This window comes from Poromitra crassiceps (assembly GCF_964638095.1).
Source record: "Poromitra crassiceps genome assembly, chromosome: 2".
In the NCBI taxonomy this organism is placed as follows: Eukaryota; Metazoa; Chordata; class Actinopteri; order Beryciformes; family Melamphaidae; genus Poromitra; species Poromitra crassiceps.
The window spans coordinates 18,502,549-18,523,906 of NC_139624.1; the positions used below are offsets into that span (position 1 = coordinate 18,502,549).

Genomic DNA, 21,358 nt, shown 5'->3' on the forward strand with positions numbered 1-21,358 from the left:
GCGGCTTATAGTCCGGAATTTACGGTAATGTTTATAGTAGCCCGGTGGCATGGCCTGCAATTTTTTTTTTTTTTTTTCAATAATCGATACAATATCGTCAGGCAAAATATCGCGATACTATGGTGTATTGATTTTTTCCCCCACCCCTACTCACAGGGCAACAGCCCACCCAATAGCGTCGCTGAGATGTTCTGAGGGAGATCAGCGCGGACTAAACAAGGAAGTGCAGCACCTTTGTAGAACACTCCAAACTGCTGTTTGGAGATATCTCCATGCTTTGAAGGTAGGTGTGCGTTTATTTGTGCCTTTATAACATAACCACTGTGAAACTATCAGAAAAAAACTTTTAATCCCTGCTTTTCTGGTGCAATGTCTAACCATGAAAATACACACATGGGGCTGTGTCTGACCACATAAACACACTGCCACAGTATTGTGTGCATGCAAATTGATGTTTTTGAGGGGAAACTTTTATATAAGGATAAAACAATGTTTTTTAATGAAAGAGTTGCATAGTATACCTTTAAGGTTAGGGTTGTGGTGGTTTGGGTTATGGTTGAAATGACTTTGAACATGCTGGAATGCAAACCACAGTCTCCAGTGTCAGAGGCTAGTGTTTTAAGACTGTAATAGCAATATGGTTCAGTAACAGCAATATTTAAATGTCACTAATGCAACAAATATGATACAAAAAAAGCAAATATATGCATTTATTTATTTTGGGGTACATGTTTTGCCGTTTGCTGTCCCTATATTTTACCATGTTAAGTGGTTGTCACTGATGGCAACCAAAGGCCAATAATTGGTTGACAATTTCTCAAAATGGCAATGGCAACCCTTAATGTCGAGCCCTGGCGAAGAAGGTGACAGGAGAAAGACAGGAGAAGGAGAAAGCAAGGGAGTTCAAAGAAAGAGGGGGAACAGGACAAGGACTGAGGCACCTGTGGCTGTTGTGTCTTTGCGTTTGGGTGAGGTGGGTCCATTAGAGACCGTGCATAAAATAGGCCACGCCCATTGTGTGGTGGTGGGCTGTACAGCCAACAAACTTAAGAACCGTGAATTCGTTATTTTTAGAATGAGAATTTCTGTATTTTTCAACCTGGACATTATTTTCTTTTTTTATGTTTAACTAGGTGATCAGACCAGAAATGTTTGAAATTGATGCAGTACTGAACAAGATCTAGCCTCGCAACGGGCTGGAACAGAGGCAGACGGGCCATCGTTGTACATCCTGTAAAAAGCGTATTTTTTGCCACGCACAAGCTCCTATTATTTTATTACACGTCCTAGTTGAATGCTCGATCCTGATTGGTCAATCACGGCATTCAGCATGGGTGTTCTGGATAACACACCACTGTGAGGAATATCAGACTGGTTCCATGCACACAAGCCACGTGACGTCAGTCATATCAATGCGCACAAGGCAAGGGAGTCCAGTCAATTTAACAAGCTCATTGCGACACCCTGTGGCAAAAAGGTTTAGCTAGCAACAACAGTCATGTTGTTGTTGAAATGGCAAGGTAACGTTAGCCTACCAAACAGCTCTCTCTTCGATAATATTGCTTTCTTCGTTAGAAACATCTCAGACGAATCCAGGTAACGTTAGTTGTTGTTTCTACCCAGCTGGTGTGTTAACATGTAGCATGTCCAAGCAACGCTGGTTAGCAAATCCATCTTGTTTCCAGGTGTGTCAAGTAAGTTAACTGCAATGCAACGCCGGCAAGCAGGAAACGGGATTTTGTTTTTGTTGGTAGAAGCAATGAAATAGTTTTCAAATCAATAAAATCATTGTTGTGGTTATATTTTGTGTCAAATAATTGATTTATTTAGTAGGTAGCCGTGTAATAAGCGGGATAATGTACAGCGAGCTGGTGATTACTGGAAAGTAACAGCCCGACAGGCTGACAGATCACCTCCGCTGTGATCCGTCAGCCTGTCGGGCTGTTAGCTGATCAGAAAAGCATGTCAACAGACCGTGTGATTAGTGAGAAAGTCAGTAAAAGAAGGAGAGAGCTGCAGGCGCTTATGCAGAACTACCGCACGTTTAAGTGTACAGCGGGTAATGAGCAACTGTGATGAAGAATGTAGCGAGATTAAGCAGATTGAGAGCAGAGAAAACACTATTGCAGCTGAGCTGCAGCAGCACCTCTAGGCTCCTAGCCAGACACACAACGCCTTCAGGGTCCCTCGATAAAGTCTGCACGTTACCTCGCATCTCTCTCAAAAAAAGAAGAGTTACGTGAGTGTGGCGTTTTAGGCCATCTGTAATCTGTCGCTACAAAAGGAAATAAACTGGGTGTGTGTTACTCATTGTATTACTGGACACGGACATATAACTAACTTTGCAGTCTGAGCCATCTTCTATGTGCTGTAACACAGTGCTGCAGTTTCTATTTTTCTGGTGTTTCTTTTTTCTATGTTTGAGACAGGCAACATAGACTGATATCACAGGATGTGGTGAAGAGTACATGGCTAAATAATTGGTAAAGATTTGATTATAAAAAATAGATATATGCTGTATTGTATTCTTAAAATGTTTTTCTAAGATAATTGTATTTCAAATTGTTTTATTTATTTTTAATATATTTTATATTTTAATATATTTCACGTATTTTAGTCTGTGATACGTGAAACCGTGGTATTTTTGTCCAAGGTTATCATACCGTCAGAAACTCATACCGCCACATCCCTAGATACTTTATTATATCGCAAATCGCAATATTGTCCACAATAATCGCCAATCGCACCTTTTCCCCAAATCGTGCAGCACTGATCTCAATAACTATCAAACTAAATGAATGTCTGCAAAACCGTTTAGTTTTTGGATATGAGCGAGATCATGTGGAAAATAAATCAGCATCCTGTTTTTGGTGAAATTATTTAACCACAAAAAGCTGAAGAATCAAATGCAAACAACTGTTACGGCTTAATGTGGATATTGTTGCACCATGCGTAGGCAGTTTAATGAGTTGATGCTCGGAAGCATTTTCAATATTCAAAAAGGCATACATGGAACCTGTCAGGGGACCAGTGAAGAAGACCCCTACAATCCCTCCCAGAGAGTGGCAAGCCATCATTGGGTGTGTGGTAGAGAGAGTATGTGAGGACATGGAGGGGGAGAGAGAGAGAGAGAGAGAGAGAGAAAGTGGCAAGCCATCATTGGGTGTGTGGTAGAGAGAGTATGTGAGGACATGGGGAGAGAGAGAGAAAGGGACACAGTGGATGTGAAACAGGGCTAGTGGGTGGTGAAGGGGGGGGTAAGGACACAGGAACACACAGAGGCCTAGCTACCTCGGAACACGGGCTCGGGCTCAAAATCAAACACTATGTCATTGGGGTAGGAGGAGTATAGGAGGGGGCTTGAGGTCCGGGTTCGGTGCTTCCTCAAGCAGCGGGCGGGGTGGGTCAGGGGGGCTGCAGAGCAGAGAGAGACAGACAGACGATCACTGCTACTCACCCCTCCCCACTCGCTCACCATGACTCATGTCTATGGTTTACAGCATACTGTAGCTCTCGGATGGCGTGTCCTACCACACTACACCGTTATCATCACGCTATCATTTCTTATCCCACCCACCTGGGGAGCCGGGGGGGGGGGGTGGGGTCAATATAACCGCAGCACTGGACCTCCTCCCCCACATGTGACATCTACTAGACATAATGTTCACCCTGACCCCCAAAGACCAAGATGTGACAGTAACATGACCAAGGATCGAGTCAACAATAACTAGCTGACCCTGCTTTAGTCTGTCTTGGTTTAGATTAGCTTTTTATTCGTTTTCGTATTTTACTTTATTGCTCGTTATGTAATGTGTATTGTTGTCTTGGACCCCAGGAAGACTAGCTGTCGTCTAGGCGTCGGCTAATGGGGATCCATTCAACAAACAGATAAACACATCTCTACCAGGCTATCTGCAGGTTTCAGAAGGCCAAATCCAAGATCTTTTAAGACCTTTTTAAAATGCGACCAGGAATTTAATTTATGACCAATTTAATTCCAAAATAAAGGGGGGGGGGGGGGGGTACTGGCAAAAGTATTTCTAATGAAAGAACTAACAAACTAATGAAAGAATAAGGGCAGAATATCAAAAATGAATCCCAACTGTGTGCGGATGCATATTTTACTAACCCTATTCTGCATTAATCTAAAAGTGGAAATGTAGTGCAAAGAAACCTGTCCTTACATGGAAAAAAGTAATCAATTAACTAATTATTATTTGAATTAATAAAATAGAGTTTCGGATCCTTTCAGACTTTTTAAGGACCCGCGGATTCCCTGTGTATGCAATGCAATTAATAACGATTGTGCTTGCAAATTCACACATTATTGCTTATTGTCCTTACTCGCCTTGCCATCTTTACATGATGAGGACCACAATGGACTGAAGTCCTTGTTTTTTTGATTTACACTTAAGCGGGTTAATCCAGGGTGTGTCTGATATGCTGTGTGATTGGTAGGGTAGAGAGATGGAGGCAGGACTAAAACAGAACTTCTATATAGCGCCTGAACTTCACAGACACAAAGAAAGAGCACGCAGACGCAGGACGGTGGGAAGAAGCTGTAGAATGAAGCAGGCTGCCACCAATCTTACCTCCATCTGACCTCTGTAAGGCTTGATCTCGAATCAGGTCCTGAAATGGAGAAATGGGAGAAACAAGCAGTATAGGTAACATGACTCTAAGACCTAGGATACCTAATTATCAGAACTGGACAAATTGATACAGCCTAGAGGGCTTTCGTGGACGTAGCACCCTCTCTGGCAGCCATATTCGAGGTTGATTTCTGTGCTGCTTTTTACTGGGTTCTGATCGTTAGCATATCGGATTGAATGTAGATATGGTCAGCGTGTTAGTTAGCCAACTATAGTTTCAGTTCAGCTACTGCAACCATAAGAAAAGACTCACGTCGATGTTGACAGGCTCGATGGTGTTGATATGGACATTGGGGGCAGAGGACGAACGGTCCCGCTGGCCAAACTGGTTGCGGTGGTCCTCCTCACCGGGCCGGAAATTCTGCGGGATGGGAATGGACTTGGACGGGGACACACTGGCATGGCACAGCGACCTGGAACGATCATCACAAACGGGTTATTGAGGACCAAAAACACAATTATAACGTATGATGCAAGACACTGGGAGGTGCCAATGTTGCCTCTCCTTAGTAGTATACTGAGAAAAACGCACAGAGTGTGCGACACAGACCCCGCATGAGGAAACCGAGGCAGCCCGGAGGAGACTAGACGGATTCACGTTCATATATGGACGAGATATTATAAGGATATGAACCGCTACATTGCAGAAAATACGTTATTTACAGTGTGTACTACGTATGCCCCGTTTTCTGCCGTTTTGGCCAGTTCGGACTCTACTCGGACCTGAATATCTTCTATGGCGAACAGAATGAAACCAAAGTTATCTGGGTGAGTAAAACATCATATTTTAAGCTGGAAATAAGGTCTGGGGTCTAAAAAAAACTGAATTTCCTTTAAAAAGCATAGTTGAATAGCATTGAGAGCATATACATTGCTGCTCCTAATTTTATATACTTAGCGACATTCAATTCAGTTCAAATTTGACTGGGTGGCTAATAATAAATCTTCCTGTGGTGTGACAAACTCAAAACACACATTTATGTTTGGTTTCCAGGGACTTTAACTGCTAATCGCTACTCGCTTGGGTGTTGTAAATTGTGGACTATTATTCTTATGTTAGATCGATGTAGATTTTTATTTGGTACTCAAGTAGTCTATAATAATTGAATGCGAGTACTCAATTATACATAGAGGAAGACCTAATCTGCTGTGGTGTTTGGTTGGAAAGAGAGCCTGCAGACTCATGGTTGAGAAGCATGGGGAAAGCACTTAAGGGAGTCAATGTAGCAAATTCAGCAGATGGTATGTTCTGTATGCTCTTGTTCCACTTGTGAGGAGCGAGAAGGTAGAGGACTCACCCGGTAGAGTCGGACGGGGGGAGAGACGGACAGGCCTCGGACACGAGGGTGGTCCCCTCCGAGTAAACCTCCTCCTGGGTGAGCGGGTGATGCTCGAAGAACTTGGACACGAGCAACAAGCTGAAGAACAAACATTTGCCCAAATTAATTAAGTCATTTTCTTTAATGCAGATGGACAGACATGGGGGGGCATTAACACTTCACAAGAGAAGCTGGACCAGATTATAACAGAAACAGAAAGATATTATCGATGACCATACCTGAAACACAAAATAAGTCTTCACAGACAGTCAGACACGGTGAGAAATTATCTGTACCCTGCGGAAGTACGTAAGTCAGCCATGTTTATGAAAGGGGTTTTCAGGGGTTTTCCTGGCTCAGAATGGGCCTTTGGGGAGTGACTATGCACGTCACTAAGCATCATCGGACCGATCATCATGCTTACCGTCATGTGTATGTGTAGGTGACGTTAGCAGTGGTTCCCAACCTTAGGGTCGCGACCCTAAGGTTGGACCTGGACCGAGCGGAGTAGTGGAAATCTGGTTGACTTGTCACCGTTGGTTATAACTGAACATGTTTGACTAGCATATATACGTTTTACCCAGGATAACTGGTCATAGTTAACACACATCAGAGGGACCTCTGTGCTGCGGCGCTGGTGGAACTTATAGGATGTGGACTTACTCTAACTGGTCGTAGTTAACACACATCAGAGGGACCTCTGTGCTGCAGCGCTGGTGGAACTTGTAGGATGTGGACTTACTCTAACTGGTCGTAGTTAACACACATCAGAGGGACCTCTGTGCTGCAGCGCTGGTGGAACTTGTAGGATGTGGACTTACTCTAACTGGTCGTAGTTAACACACATCAGAGGGACCTCTGTGCTGCAGCGCTGGTGGAACTTGTAGGATGTGGACTTACTCGAACTGGTCGTAGTTAACACACATCAGAGGGACCTCTGTGCTGCAGCGCTGGTGGAACTTGTAGGATGTGGACTTACTCTAACTGGTTGTAGTTAACACACATCAGAGGGACCTCTGTGCTGCAGCGCTGGTGGAACTTATAGGGTGTGGACTTACTCTAACTGGTCGTAGTTAACACACATCAGAGGGACCTCTGTGCTGCAGCGCTGGTGGAACTTATAGGGTGTGGACTTACTCTAACTGGTCGTAGTTAACACACATCAGAGGGACCTCTGTGCTGTGGCGCTGGTGGAACTTATAGGGTGTGGACTTACTCTAACTGGTCGTAGTTAACACACATCAGAGGGACCTCTGTGCTGCAGCGCTGGTGGAACTTGTAGGATGTGGACTTACTCTAACTGGTCGTAGTTAACACACATCAGAGGGACCTCTGTGCTGTGGCGCTGGTGGAACTTATAGGGTGTGGACTTACTCTAACTGGTCGTAGTTAACACACATCAGAGGGACCTCTGTGCTGTGGCGCTGGTGGAACTTATAGGGTGTGGACTTACTCTAACTGGTCGTAGTTAACACACATCAGAGGGACCTCTGTGCTGCAGCGCTGGTGGAACTTATAGCCACATGTCTGACAGCGGAAACCCTGGAACAGCAGTTTCCTGCAGAAGTCACAGAAGGCCAGCGTGAAGAAGGTCTTCCGCACCTATCAATCAAACACAAACAGACAAACAGCCTGTCAATCAAACACAAACAGACAAACAGCCTGTCAATCAAACACAAACAGCCTGTCAAGCAAACACAGACAGACAGCCTGTCAATCAAACACAAACAGCCTGTCAAGCAAACACAGACAGACAGCCAGGGATCAGGAGCAAGTTGAATGGATGTGGAAGGACCCTGTGCTGACAGGTGTTAGGAGGACTCCTTAAGGCTGGAACCACTGACCTAAATAATATGGACAAACTAGGGATGTCACGATACTAGAATTTCTACTTCGATACCGATACCCAGGAAAATATCGATACTCGATACCATTTTCGATACCACGGGAAGGGGGGATGATGACACATCAAGAGGCATACAAATAAAGTGAGACAGATGGACGGACAGACGCACACTTCTCCATAATCTAGGCCTGATCAACCTTTGAACTTGGACAGCATATTACCCCTGCTCTAGCCATCAGAACATGTTTAGCTTGTTGAAGCAACAGATACCCACCAATGATAGGGAGGGACAAATGTGTGATTTTTCATCAAAAGAAAGCACTTACGGTATCAAAACTGTTGAAATGAGTATTGTATCCATTTACCGTAAATCTTTTAGTAGTGATACTTTCGATACTATCGATACCTGTTGCAAATGAGTATTGTATCCGATTCAAATTTTCAGTATCGATACTATCGATACTTTTGACAACCCTAGGACAAACCCATCCACTATTTTTTGGACTCATGTTTTGTAGCAGAGTAATCCAGCACCGCGGCTCTGTGCAGGCATTTAGCGGAGGAATACGGTAGTCCTACGGTTGGGAGGAAATGTAGTGCCGAATGAGAGGGCTGTTTGACGGTAAAGTAAAGCGCTGAAAATTGTCAAAATAGAGCGTACATGTACACTGATATTGATTTGTTTAGGTGGGCGTTGTTTTAGGTGGCTAAATTACGTTTTAGTTCCTGGCCCCCTTAACTAGAGAAACAGACCTCTGGAGGCTGCTGCTTCAGAGTGCCGGGTCTCGATACACGGTGTGCTCAGCGTCCAGAACGCTTTACCTATTTCAGTTAGTGTATCGAACTAGCTGATAGGACCCCACTTCAAACAAACCCGAACTATCCCTTTAAACTATGGGACACCAAAACTCTACACACTGAACCCCATGATGATAATAATAATAATAATAATAATAATAATAATAATAATAATAATAATAATAATAATAATAATAATAATAATAATAATAATGATAATAAACAACAACAACATCCTTCCCAAATCCTTCCCTGAAGAGGCGATGCCGTAAGAAGGACCGGTGGAACTCGACGATCACTCGGAATCAACATCACCAATTCTATCGATTAGCGATATCATCAGTGACAATAACTAGAAATTATATTAGTAAGTTAGTAATACTACTTGTGTGAAATGTAATCAAAACAACTAATTAGAATCAATTCAGATGTAGGGCTGACGTGAGAATTAAATGACAGCAGCATTTTGAGTATTTACCATTAAACTCTAGTCTGATCATACTCACAAAGTTGTGTGTCGTCAGCGGCACATTCTCCAACACTTCAACATGCAACTCCTCTCCCGTCAGCCAGGAGATGTCTGTGTCCCAACCAAGGGGCTTCTTCTCTCTGAAACAGGAAGAGGAGAGTTTAGTACAGGACTGTTTGTACACTTTGCGGTACAGTATACACTGAGCTCCGCCTCCTTTTTTCTTATTCTCTGCATTGAGAATATTGTGCAAATATAGCCATGATGGTTTAACATCGCTGTTCATGATGACACGATAATAACATTTCTCGTGGGCTGATAACCGCATAGCTCCTTTAACTTCAGTGGTTGTATCATAAGCCATGTTCACATTACAGGCAAATCTGATTGGCTGATAAAGTCATTAATCATCATTATCTTGATTGGTTTCCCAAATCTGATTTGGGAGTGTGTCCGCACTGCCACAAATCTGATTCTCAAGTCGGATCTGTGTGTCCAGACCTAAACAGCCTATCTGCATGGGTTGCTATGGTAACGACGTGGGCGTCAGTAAATACGTTCGTTGGTGATGTGGTTTATCCTGCGCAGAAGCATTTGATGACGAGTTGTGAGTGACGTTCAAATCAGATTTGGTGGATCTGCGTGTCCACACTGAAGTCACATCAGTCGAAAGCAGATTGGAAACTATCCAAACCTCCATATGTGGTTTGGGACAAGTGACACAAATCAGACTTGGAGCATCCAGACTAGTGCTGCACGATTAATCGAATCGCAATCGCAATCGCAATGTCAGCACGTGCGATTACATAACCGCAAAAGTGTGCGATTATTTTATTTTTTTCACGTCTTTTTGAGTGTGTGTGTGTGTGTGTGAGAGCCTCCTCTAAACTAACGTTACACGCGACGCAGCAAACACACGTTTCTCTGCCATCACACTGGGCATCAATACTAGCGGGAGACTTCTCCCATGCACTCCCGCAAATAAGTAATGTTATGTGCAGCAAGGTTACATATTATCTACCGAGAGGGCGAGAGAGAACATCCATGATCGCTAACAGCAAGCTATGCTAATAACTAGCTAGCCGTTCGTTCAGAAACGCATGTAAACAGCCGTGTGATCAGTGAGAACGTCAGTAAAATAAGGAGAGAGCTGCAGGTGCTTATGCAGAACTAGTGCGCGATTAAGTACACAGTGGGGATGACCCGCTGTGATGAAGAATATAACGAGATTAACAAGGTTGATAGCAAAACACTGTCGCAGCTGCCAGCACTGGCAGCATCACCTCCAGGCTAGCTAACTAGCCTGTCACATGACGCCTTCATGGTCCCTCGTTAAAAGTCTGCAGATGCACGTTCTCACCTCTCTCTCTCAAGAAGCGTCACGTGAGTGTGGCGTTTAAGGCCATCTGTCGCTACAAAATAAATAAACGGGGTGTATCATTCATTAGTATTGCTGGACAGACATGTAACTAACTTTGCAACTTTGCTGAGCCATCTTCTATGTGCTGTAACACAGTGCAGTTTCTATTTGACTGGTGTTTCTTTTTTACATGTTTGGGACAGGCAAATGTCTCAAAATGTTTTATTTTTTTGTAAAGATAATTTAATTTCAAATTGTTTTATTTTTTTAGTTTTAATATATTTTAAATTGTAACATATTTCATGTATTTTAGTCTGTGATATGTGAAACCGTGGTATTTTTGTCCAAGGTTATCATACCGTCAAAAACTCATGCCGGCACATCCCTAGATACCTCTTGTTTATTATATCGCAATCGCAATATTGTCCACCCTAATCGCTAATCGCACCTTTTCCCCAAATCGTGCAGCACTAATCCAGACTCATAAAACCAATCTGGATAGAATCATTAATAGGTCACTAAAGTTCACAAATCAGATTTGGCCTCCTAGTCTGAACATGGCCATAGCTGCTTCTCTTACCAGAACTTTTTACTCTATTCATTACTTTATATTATTCTGTGTAACTTCATCGTGCACCTTTTGGCCTGTAAATTCCTATTCATCAGGTCTTTCTAATTTGTGTGTATATTGTATATACTGCTAAATGAGCAGGACAGCACAAAAGGTAAACGTACGTTTTGATAGGTCTTTTTTGTTCTTTTTCCATGTACACTAGTCGGGGCTATGGCAACCACCTGCATAGTGTGATGTGTAGTGTTTCTCTCTACTGGTGTGCGAGTGTGTGGGAGAGAGGGAGAGTGAGTGTTAGTGTGGGTACACTGGACAGAGGCAAACCCTGTTTTAAAAATGAGTTATGGTAAATGTAGAAAAACAGGAAATGTTTTTCTACATTTACCATAACATAGGCATGATTTTTTAGATTTGAGAATACAATCAATCCTGTATGCCAGTGGTCCTCAAACCTTTTCACGTCAAGGGCCCCTACACTGACACAAACAATTTGACCATCTGATAAGATGCTTTGAGATGTTTTATTACAGAAGGTGTATGAAGCCCATGATCAAAACAGTCCTACATTCTGTCATTGTGTTTTTTCTGGGGACTTCCTGGAACCCCACTTTGAGAAGCACTGCTGTATGCTAACGATGACCTCACCCATCCTGTATCCTGTAGACTGCACAGCATTCTGGGATGAGGCCGCGCATCATCAGAGCCTTCTTCAGCGAGTCTCTTACAGTCATCCCACAGCGGGCAGGGACCTGGCACAACAGACAAGCCAATAGAAGACAGCATTCACTACAGGGAGCTGTGGTACGAACTAGCATGGCAGACCAGAGTCAGCTAACGACAACAAAATGAAGTCACACAACCTGACAAGTTAGGATGTTGAAACATTGGCAAAGGAAGAGGTGGATTCTTCTTTGCATCCATTGGCATTGGTGAGCGTGGTTTTAAAGGCTCCGCTCGTAGCAAGGCTTTTCTCTGCAGGGCAGCAGCTAGCCACTGTGTAGCTAATCAAAGTGAAAGGGGGTCACCTACATTCACTCATTTCCCTTGGTCTCACACTGCTCACCAGTCTGTTGGAGAGCCAAACCTTTGAAAATAGGCTGTGAAAATAATGTCAACCTCGAGCCTTCTCCAGAGCAGCCCCGCGTATCTGCAACGCCCTCCCCCAGTCCGTCTTGAGACTCACCCTCACGCCATTTTCAAATCCCGCCTAAAAACCTACCTGTTCTCCCAGGCATACAACCTCCCCTATTCACCTTATGTTCAGACCTTACAGTGGGCCAAATTCTTCCGGGTCCTATTAACACTTCCGGCGGTCACGGCGCCAAATATGTAAGAACGTCATGAAGAAGATAGTTGTTTTTGTAGCGGACAGCGCAGGGTGTAAAACAAAGAACGTAGCCTACTACTTTGAGCTCAGTACACAGCAAGCAAGCGGAGTATCCACTGTTAGCCAGGTCAGATAACGTTATCGTCGACAATGACGAGCACTTTCTTGTAAAATATACCTGGACTCCAACAAAGAAAGCTTCAGAAGGTTTTCTGTCCTCCGAGCGCAGCTCGAGCCACTTACGTCTATAAGACCTGCAGATGTTAACGTAACTCCCAGGAATGCGAGAATTAACGAGCCAGTTACATGGCGTTGCATTCTTAGACATTGCAGTTTGCTTTTATTTGGTATGTTACATACAATTGGCTAAATTATTAGTTAATTCAGAGTTAGATTATATTGGAGCAGCCAGCCATTTTTTTTTCTTCTTCTTTTTGCCGGAAGTCGTCGAACGACCACACAACCAGGTCAAATGGGCGTGGCTACATAAGGTGAATACATAACCACATCTACCGCCCCTCCCTGCTGCCTCTCTCCTCGTCTGGCCAGCCCCTCTTATAATATGCACCCTCTTTCTATGTATCGCTGCTCACCTTCGCTATATATTTTCTATCTGTTCCCTGTTGCTCGTTTGTCTTTTTGGTCTTCTTATTTGTTTTTTTTGTCTACTCATATTGTCAGTGTCTTTGAAAAGTGCTTTACAAGTTACATGAATTATTATAACTTATATGTCATGACTCTGTAGACTCAGAGAGCCCTACTAAACCTAACTTCTAGGATCATCCATTTACGGGTACTATGACCACAAATAGGACACACCTCTTTCAAATTTGGATTTACGTAAACGAAAAAAATAAAATAAATTTGAACAAAAATAAGTGGCTCCATCCCCCACAATAGACATACCACTGTTCTCTGTTTGTTGGGCAGGAATACCCTGACGATGGGCTTCTGGGGGGAGCGAGGGTTGGCCCGGCCAGCATCGATGGGGGTCTGCAGGACAGCCAGGGTGTTGGGGGCCGAGGGGAAGGCCTGAGCCCCCCCGCCCCCCATTGCCCCACAGCCCCCCAGCTTCACATCCCCCATGAACTCTGTCCCGTTCCCCTCCAGGAGCTGCTGCTCCCTCTGCTGGAGAGCGTCCAGCTTACTGGTGTACTCCTCGTACGCCTGCAGCGGGAGAAGGCAGCGCAGAGGGAGGATGGCAGAGGTCAGAGGTCAAGGCAGTGGTCATCATGCTTGAAATGAGAGTCACAGCCAATAGAGAGCATATGAAACCAAGGGATTTCATCCTCCATTCTTTTTTCCATAGACATTTCTTAAACGAAATCTATGAAAATAGATTTACTTGGCCAAGCCAGTGGTGTAGTGGTCCCTGGAGAAGTGGGTAGACTGTAATCTATATATATATTAGGGATGGGCATTTCTAGCAAAAACACTATTCGAAATTCGCTGGCCAAAGTCGACTTTTAATCGAAATTCGAAAATAAAATAAAAAATGTAAAAAAAAAAAAAAAATGTAAAAAAAAATTAAAAATGTATTTTTTATTTATTTATTTATTTTGAGTGAAATGTTGTATTGTCTCCCCTGATTCTAAGCATAGTCGAATCGCATGGTTTGAGCAAGTAAAACAATTTTTATAAGCATTTTAAGCAAGGTTTATGGAAAAATGAATGGCGGATGAAATCCCATGAAGAGGGAGAGGTTGCTTATAAAAATGGTTTTACTTGCTCAAACCAAGCGATTCGACTATACTTAGAATCAGGGGAGACAATGCAACATTTCACTCACAATTTTTTTTTTTTTTTTTTTCCCAATAAACGAATTTCGACTTTCAATAATAAAAGTCGACCTTGATAATAACGATTATTCGAAAATTCGAAATTCGATGCCCATCCCTAATATATATATATCTATATATCTATCTATCTATATATATATATCTATATATATATATAGATATATATACATATACATATACAGATACATACATATAAAGCATTAGGTATATATATATATATATATATATTTTTTTTTAAGCTTTTGGTCTGAGTGAAATGTTCTATGGTCTCTCCTGATTCTAAATATAGCTGAATGGCTTGGTTTGACCAAGTAAAACTATTTTTTACAAGCATTCTACGAAATGTCTGTGGAAAGAAGAATGGCGGATGAAATCCCTTGGTTCGTATGCCTAAACGGGAAGAGGGCGTGACTTTGGCTGTTTACCGTTTGATATAAAATAACATTGCTGGCCTGGAAATAATTTGTGTTCACACCGACCTATTAAAGTTTTTCGCTGGCATCGAGTTTACATACAAAGTCAATGCAAACGAGCGATTGAGCGCATATTCACCTGGGAGAAAAATCGCTGGGCCTCCGAGCGACAGAGACAGAGCGATAGGGAGAAAATACGCTCGTCGCCCCAGATGAAATATCCCAACTCGAGCGAAAATACGCTGGCATCAGTCGCTTGCTGTTCAACGCTGATTGGCTGCCGTGTGAGAGCGAGTCAAGGATCACACTGGCTTGGAACAAACCGCTGGTTTATTGTGTGGCAACAAACCACATTGACAGTCTGACAGCTGACATGAAGTGAAGTCTGTCCTACCGGTATGGAGCTCGCATTAGAAGCACGTTGATAGGCTTTAGCTTATAAACAATGACGGTGGCTCGTAGTGGACAAATATGATGACATTGCGTAACGTTATAGCCCCCACATGTCCGTCAATTCTTGTGCCTGTTGATGAGCGATTTAAACAGAGCGACAGAGCGATTCCAAAGGGTTGAATCAAGCGACAGAGCGAAAAATAAATATCTCGGTGTGAACACAGCTTTACTGTCAGGGTTATCCTGAACACAAATCTATCAGTGATGGTCAGAAGTTATGGAGCAATGTGTTTTCACAGCACCCCAGGTTTCACACATAAAGTCATTTCAACGTACAAATGTGGGACTTTAACTTTGAAATGCACTAAATTCATACAGCAAAAAAAAAGCTTGATTTTGAGTTGGTGTGTGTAGTCAGGGTTGTCCTGATCTCAAATCAGTCATTGTCAGAACTTATGGAGCAATATCTTTTTACAGCACCTCGAGTTTTAGAACGGAAGACATTTGAAGATACAAATGTGGGACTTTAACTTTGAAATTCTCTAAAATGATACTGATTTTAGGTTAGTATGCAGTCAGGGTTGTCCTGACCATATCATATTAGTCATTGTCAGGATTTCCTTTGGCCTTTGGAGGGGTGGCTAAAACCTCTTTGGGGGGGACACACCAAAAAATCCTCTATTGCAGGAAAACCCCTGCTAAGCACTCTCTTACCTCCAGATATATGGAAGGAGGATTGTGTTCTCCTCCAAACTTATCCAGAAGAGCCTCTAAGTGTTCTTGCGTCAACTTGATCATCTGCTTGATATTCCAGATCTGTGGGGAAAAGGCACCAATATTATGAATGTTAACAACTACGCTATCCTGCAAGAAAGGAAGGGCAAACTGAATTGGGCAGACCTATTAGTAGAACCTTTCCCTGGCTGGCCCCATCCCAAAAAGTGACACAGAAGCATTGACAAGTGACAAGGTGGGAAGCTTCAACATTCCCCGGATCATTCCCAGGGTTACACTCAGTGACGAGGTGGGAGCTTCACAGCATTCCCAGGGTTACACAAGGTGGGAGCTTCACAACATTCACAACATTCCCAGGGTTACACTCAGTGACAAGGTGGGAGCTTCACAGCATTCCCAGGGTTACACTCAGTGACAAGGTGGGAGCTTCACAGCATTCCCCAGATCATTCCCAGGGTTACACTCAGTGTCAAGGTGGGAGCTTCACAACATTCCCAGGGTTACAGTCAGTGACAAGGTGGGAGCTTCACAGCATTGCCAGGGTTACACTCAGTGACAAGGTGGGAGCTTCACAACATTCCCAGGGTTACACTCAGTGACAAGGTGGGAGCTTCACAACATTCCCAGGGTTACACTCAGTGACGAGGTGGGAGCTTCACAACATTCCCAGGGTTACACTCAGTGACGAGGTGGGAGCTTCACAACATTCCCAGGGTTACACTCAGTGACGAGGTGGGAGCTTCACAACATTCCCAGGGTAACACTCAGTGTCAAGGTGGGAGCTTCACAACATTCCCAGGGTTACAGTCAGTGACAAGGTGGGAGCTTCACAACATTCCCAGGGTTACAGTCAGTGACAAGGTGGGAGCTTCACAGCATTCCCAGGGTTACACTCCGTGTCAAGGTGGGAGCTTCACAGCATTCCCAGGGTTACACTCAGTGTCAAGGTGGGAGCTTCACAACATTCCCAGGGTTACACTCAGTGACGAGGTGGGAGCTTCACAACATTCCCAGGGTTACAGTCAGTGACAAGGTGGGAGCTTCACAACATTCCCAGGGTTACACTCAGTGTCAAGGTGGGAGCTTCACAGCATTCCCAGGGTTACACTCAGTGACAAGGTGGGAGCTTCACAGAATTCCCAGGGTTACACTCAGTGTCAAGGTGGGAGCTTCACAACATTCCCAGGGTTACACTCAGTGACGAGGTGGGAGCTTCACAACATTCCCAGGGTTACACTCAGTGTCAAGGTGGGAGCTTCACAACATTCCCAGGGTTACACTCAGTGACGAGGTGGGAGCTTCACAACATTCCCAGGGTTACAGTCAGTGACAAGGTGGGAGCTTCACAACATTCCCAGGGTTACACTCAGTGACAAGGTGGGAGCTTCACAACATTCCCAGGGTTACACTCAGTGACGAGGTGGGAGCTTCACAACATTCCCAGGGTTACACTCAGTGACGAGGTGGGAGCTTCACAACATTCCCAGGGTTACACTCAGTGTCAAGGTGGGAGCTTCACAACATTCCCAGGGTTACACTCAGTGTAGGGTTGGCACGATGGTCGATGGCATCAACCATCGTGATTAGGAGTGGGAATCACCAGATGCCCAAGATACGATACTAAAACGATACTTGAGTCACGATACGATAGTATTGCGATATCGCGATATATTGAATATTGCGATTTTTCGATATATTGCGATTTCTTACTTTTTCAACTGCAAATGATGTCCCCAAAGGAAAACTTTGTCAACATCTGGTTTATATAAGAACAATTTTCCAGTCTGTACATCTGACTTCAACCATTTTATTGCAGCAACATTGTCAAGTAGACAGACCAACAACTTTCATAAAGTCATGTCATTGTTGCATGCACCTGACAAACTGAACTGTTTGTTACAGTCTACTTACAGTCCACCTTCACTGGATGTGTGTGTGGACTACTTGGGTTGTTTTTGAACAATGCAATTTCACTTCACTTGCACAAAACATCTTGTGCAGCCCATTCAGTAACTGGGGAATTTGTAAATTACTGTTATGACAAAACTGTTACTGTTAAAACAAAATGAAAATATGCTACCGTTTGTTTACTGCTGGCCTTGGAACTAAAGTTTATAGCAGCCCGGTGGCCTGGCATGGCATGTGGCCTGCAAAAAAAATAAATATATATATATATTTTTTAGGGATGCACGATATATCGGCAATCATATCGGTATCGGCCGATGTTAGTCATTTTTTAACATATCGGTCATATCGGTATCGGTCAGATGTTGCAATGTTAATATCGGTTATCATTATCAGCCAAATTCTTCACATTGATATGAAATAATGCAGTAAATCTATGATTTATGGGCTTTTCCAAAGGCTTTGCAAATAAAGAAATGCATAACTTTTTCAAATTCAGTGTTAACATGTGTTTTTCAGTATGTACAAAATGTGATGATCATAAAAATGTGGTTTTATACAGATCATATCGACATCGGTAAATATCGGTTATCGGCCATAACAGCAATGTTAATATCGGTTATCGGCATCGGCCAAAATTTTCATATCGGTGCATCCCTAATATTTTTGCAATATCGATACAATATCGTCAGGCAAAATATCACGATACTATGGTGTATCGATTTTTCCCCCCACCCCTAATCGTGATGGGCCGACCCCCCATCGACCTCTGAGCCTTCTACATCGGATCATCGTAATTCATTATCTGTTCGAATTAAAATTGTGCCGTTTTAATAATAAAAGAGGCCAAGTCCACTTACAGTGACGCGCGGGGGACGCGCCGGCGGCATTAAACAAGCGCACCCAGTTCAGTTCGGGGAAGCCTCCCCTCCCCCTCCTCCGCTCCACTGCTTCTCTGAACAGGGGGCGCTTGTTTAATGTCGCCAGGGCGTCCCCCGCGGGAGTTGGCTGTGTTGTTGTTAAAACAAAGAAGACAAAGAAGAAACGTTCTTTCCAGTTTTCAACCCAAAGTGAGTACAAGTCTTCAACCGTGAATTTAACTCGCCTGTTTCCAAAGTGAAAGTTGGAGTCGCTCCATATAGATACAGCAGCTGCGTTTCTCTAGCCATTTCTCCTAAACTCTCTCTCATCACATTAGGTTCAAATGCCCACGCGAATCTAACGTTATATCAGCCAGTAATTCAGTCGGTTTTCTGCCGGCTAGTTAAATTCAATACACACACGTTGTTGGTGAGGATCTGTAACGTTAACGTTATTAGTTTTGCGCCGTTCAAATTGCTGCTAGTGACAGCCACTGCACACTTCAGTCGCCTGGCTCTGTGCTGTAGCACAGAGCAGTATTCAAGCCCGCTGGTATCATGTAGAGCTCAGGCTCAGCTGTCCTGTTAACGTGAGCGCATTGCAGCGGCTAGGCAAATGGCATTAATTACAGCAACGCAGCGACTTAATAAATAATTAATTATTCCCCCAACCCCCACCCCCACGACGATGCCATCGTCCAAAACGATGTTTCACTGTAAAACAATCACGATGGGTATTTTGGTGACATCGCACAACCCTAACTCAGTGACACGGTGGGAGCTTCACAACATTCCCAGGGTTACACTCAGTGTCAAGGTGGGAGCTTCACAACATTCCCAGGGTTACACTCAGTGACAAGGTGGGAGCTTCACAACATTCCCAGGGTTACACTCAGTGTCAAGGTGGGAGCTTCACAGCATTCCCAGGGTTACACTCAGTGTCAAGGTGGGAGCTTCACAGCATTCCCAGGGTTACACTCAGTGTCAAGGTGGGAGCTTCACAACATTCCCAGGGTTACACTCAGTGTCAAGGTGGGAGCTTCACAACATTCCCAGGGTTACACTCAGTGACAAGGTGGGAGCTTCACAACATTCCCAGGGTTACACTCAGTGTCAAGGTGGGAGCTTCACAGCATTCCCAGGGTTACACTCAGTGACAAGGTGGGAGCTTCACATCATTCCCAGGGTTACACTCAGTGACAAGGTGGGAGCTTCACAACATTCCCAGGGTTACACTCAGTGTCAAGGTGGGAGCTTCACATCATTCCCAGGGTTACACTCAGTGACAAGGTGGGAGCTTCACATCATTCCCAGGGTTACACTCAGTGACGAGGTGGGAGCTTCACAACATTCCCAGGGTTACACTCAGTGTCAAGGTGGGAGCTTCACAGCATTCCCAGGGTTACACTCAGTGACAAGGTGGGAGCTTCACATCATTCCCAGGGTTACACTCAGTGACAAGGTGGGAGCTTCACAACATTCCCAGGGTTACACTCAGTGTCAAGGTGGGAGCTTCACATCATTCCCAGGGTTACACTCAGTGACAAGGTGGGAGCTTCACATCATTCCCAGGGTTACACTCAGTGACAAGGTGGGAGCTTCACAACATTCCCAGGGTTACACTCAGTGTCAAGGTGGGAGCTTCACAGCATTCCCAGGGTTACACTCAGTGTCAAGGTGGGAGCTTCACAACATTCCCCGGATCAGAGTCCAAACAGAAAGCAGGACTTGCTTTTCGTCCTGCAGAGTTTCTGATTTCCAGCTAAAGAACTGGGCCTGAGTCCTGACTATAAGTGTCTGTGGCAGCTCTCTCACGCCATTATAAAAAGAGGTGGATAAACTATAAACTTCAGTCGCCCACGAGACTAGATACAGTATGAGAGGAGACTAGATTCTAGTCTCCTGCTTCAGTTGTTCTAGCCACTAACTGAAATGGAATCATATAATTTATTATTACTATTATTATTATTATTATTATTATTATTATTATTATTATCATCATCATCATCTCACTACTGATAATAAGGCGAGGGGTTCCGCGGCCCACGGTTGCTCAGTTGAGCGGAGGAGCTGCATCTGCGAGCCCTCGAGGGAATACCAACACAAGGCACAGTACAAACGAGTGCTGCCAGTTGAGCGGGCGAGCGAGCATGCTGTGCAGTGAGCGAGGCAGTGAGGGATGCTAGAAAGGAGTAGCCTGGGTAAACGCAGCCTCCACGTGACCTGTATGAAACGTACGCTACAGGCATAGCCTGTGACGTCACGTTGAAGGCTGGGTTTACCCAGGCTAAGAAAGGAGCGCACCAGATTTCAGATTTCAGAATTTTTAGTTCTCCGTGTTATCAACAGTGTTGGCCCGCAGGATTTCCTAGATGGAGTAAAGTTCTCCCTGTTAACTCATTGAGTGCCATGGACGAGTATGTTCGTCATTTCGTTTAGTAACGTAGAGTGCCAAGGACGAGTATGTTCGTCAATTGCGTTTTTTGACGGTGGGACGTGGATCAAAGCATCAGGCATCTCCTGTACAAATATGGGAGCTATTGAAGGTGTATAACCTATTTTACGGACTCATTAGGTGGCGACAGTGCTCTCCAGATTACAGAAAGGTCCGGAAAACTGCAGGAAAAAGCCGTGATCAAAGAGAAACCGATGCATGCTGCAGCCAGAGCCATATAGATTGCTCTGTCTGCAGCTGACGCTGACGCGAACATCAGTCAATCCGCGCCCACAACTGAGCTCCTCTGCCTCTGTCTGTCTGTCTGCATATAGTTTCTCCACACGATTACCCGCCAGAAAGGCAGCACCCAACGCCGAAGGGCCAAACCTTTCCCTGCAGTCCCGTTTGGCATTTCCTTGTCGCGCTGGGAGCCGCCCGGCGCAAAAACGGAGGCTCCGAAAATAGACTGGGTGC

General features: G+C 44.2%; 1 protein-coding gene across 1 annotated transcript in view; it reads right to left on the reverse strand.

Moving 5' to 3' along the window:
• The window catches only part of braf (B-Raf proto-oncogene, serine/threonine kinase), a 49,150-nt gene that overhangs the window by 15,854 nt on the left and 11,938 nt on the right, over positions 1-21,358 (reverse strand). The window contains exons 2-10 of the mRNA XM_083632047.1: positions 15,662-15,763; positions 13,249-13,509; positions 11,661-11,764; positions 9,122-9,224; positions 7,425-7,573; positions 5,951-6,070; positions 4,906-5,065; positions 4,593-4,632; positions 3,292-3,414 (exon numbers count right to left, since the gene is read on the reverse strand). Of these exons, the coding sequence (XP_083488173.1) occupies positions 3,292-3,414; positions 4,593-4,632; positions 4,906-5,065; positions 5,951-6,070; positions 7,425-7,573; positions 9,122-9,224; positions 11,661-11,764; positions 13,249-13,509; positions 15,662-15,763 (1,162 nt within the window). The remainder of the gene's footprint in view (positions 1-3,291; positions 3,415-4,592; positions 4,633-4,905; positions 5,066-5,950; positions 6,071-7,424; positions 7,574-9,121; positions 9,225-11,660; positions 11,765-13,248; positions 13,510-15,661; positions 15,764-21,358) is intronic.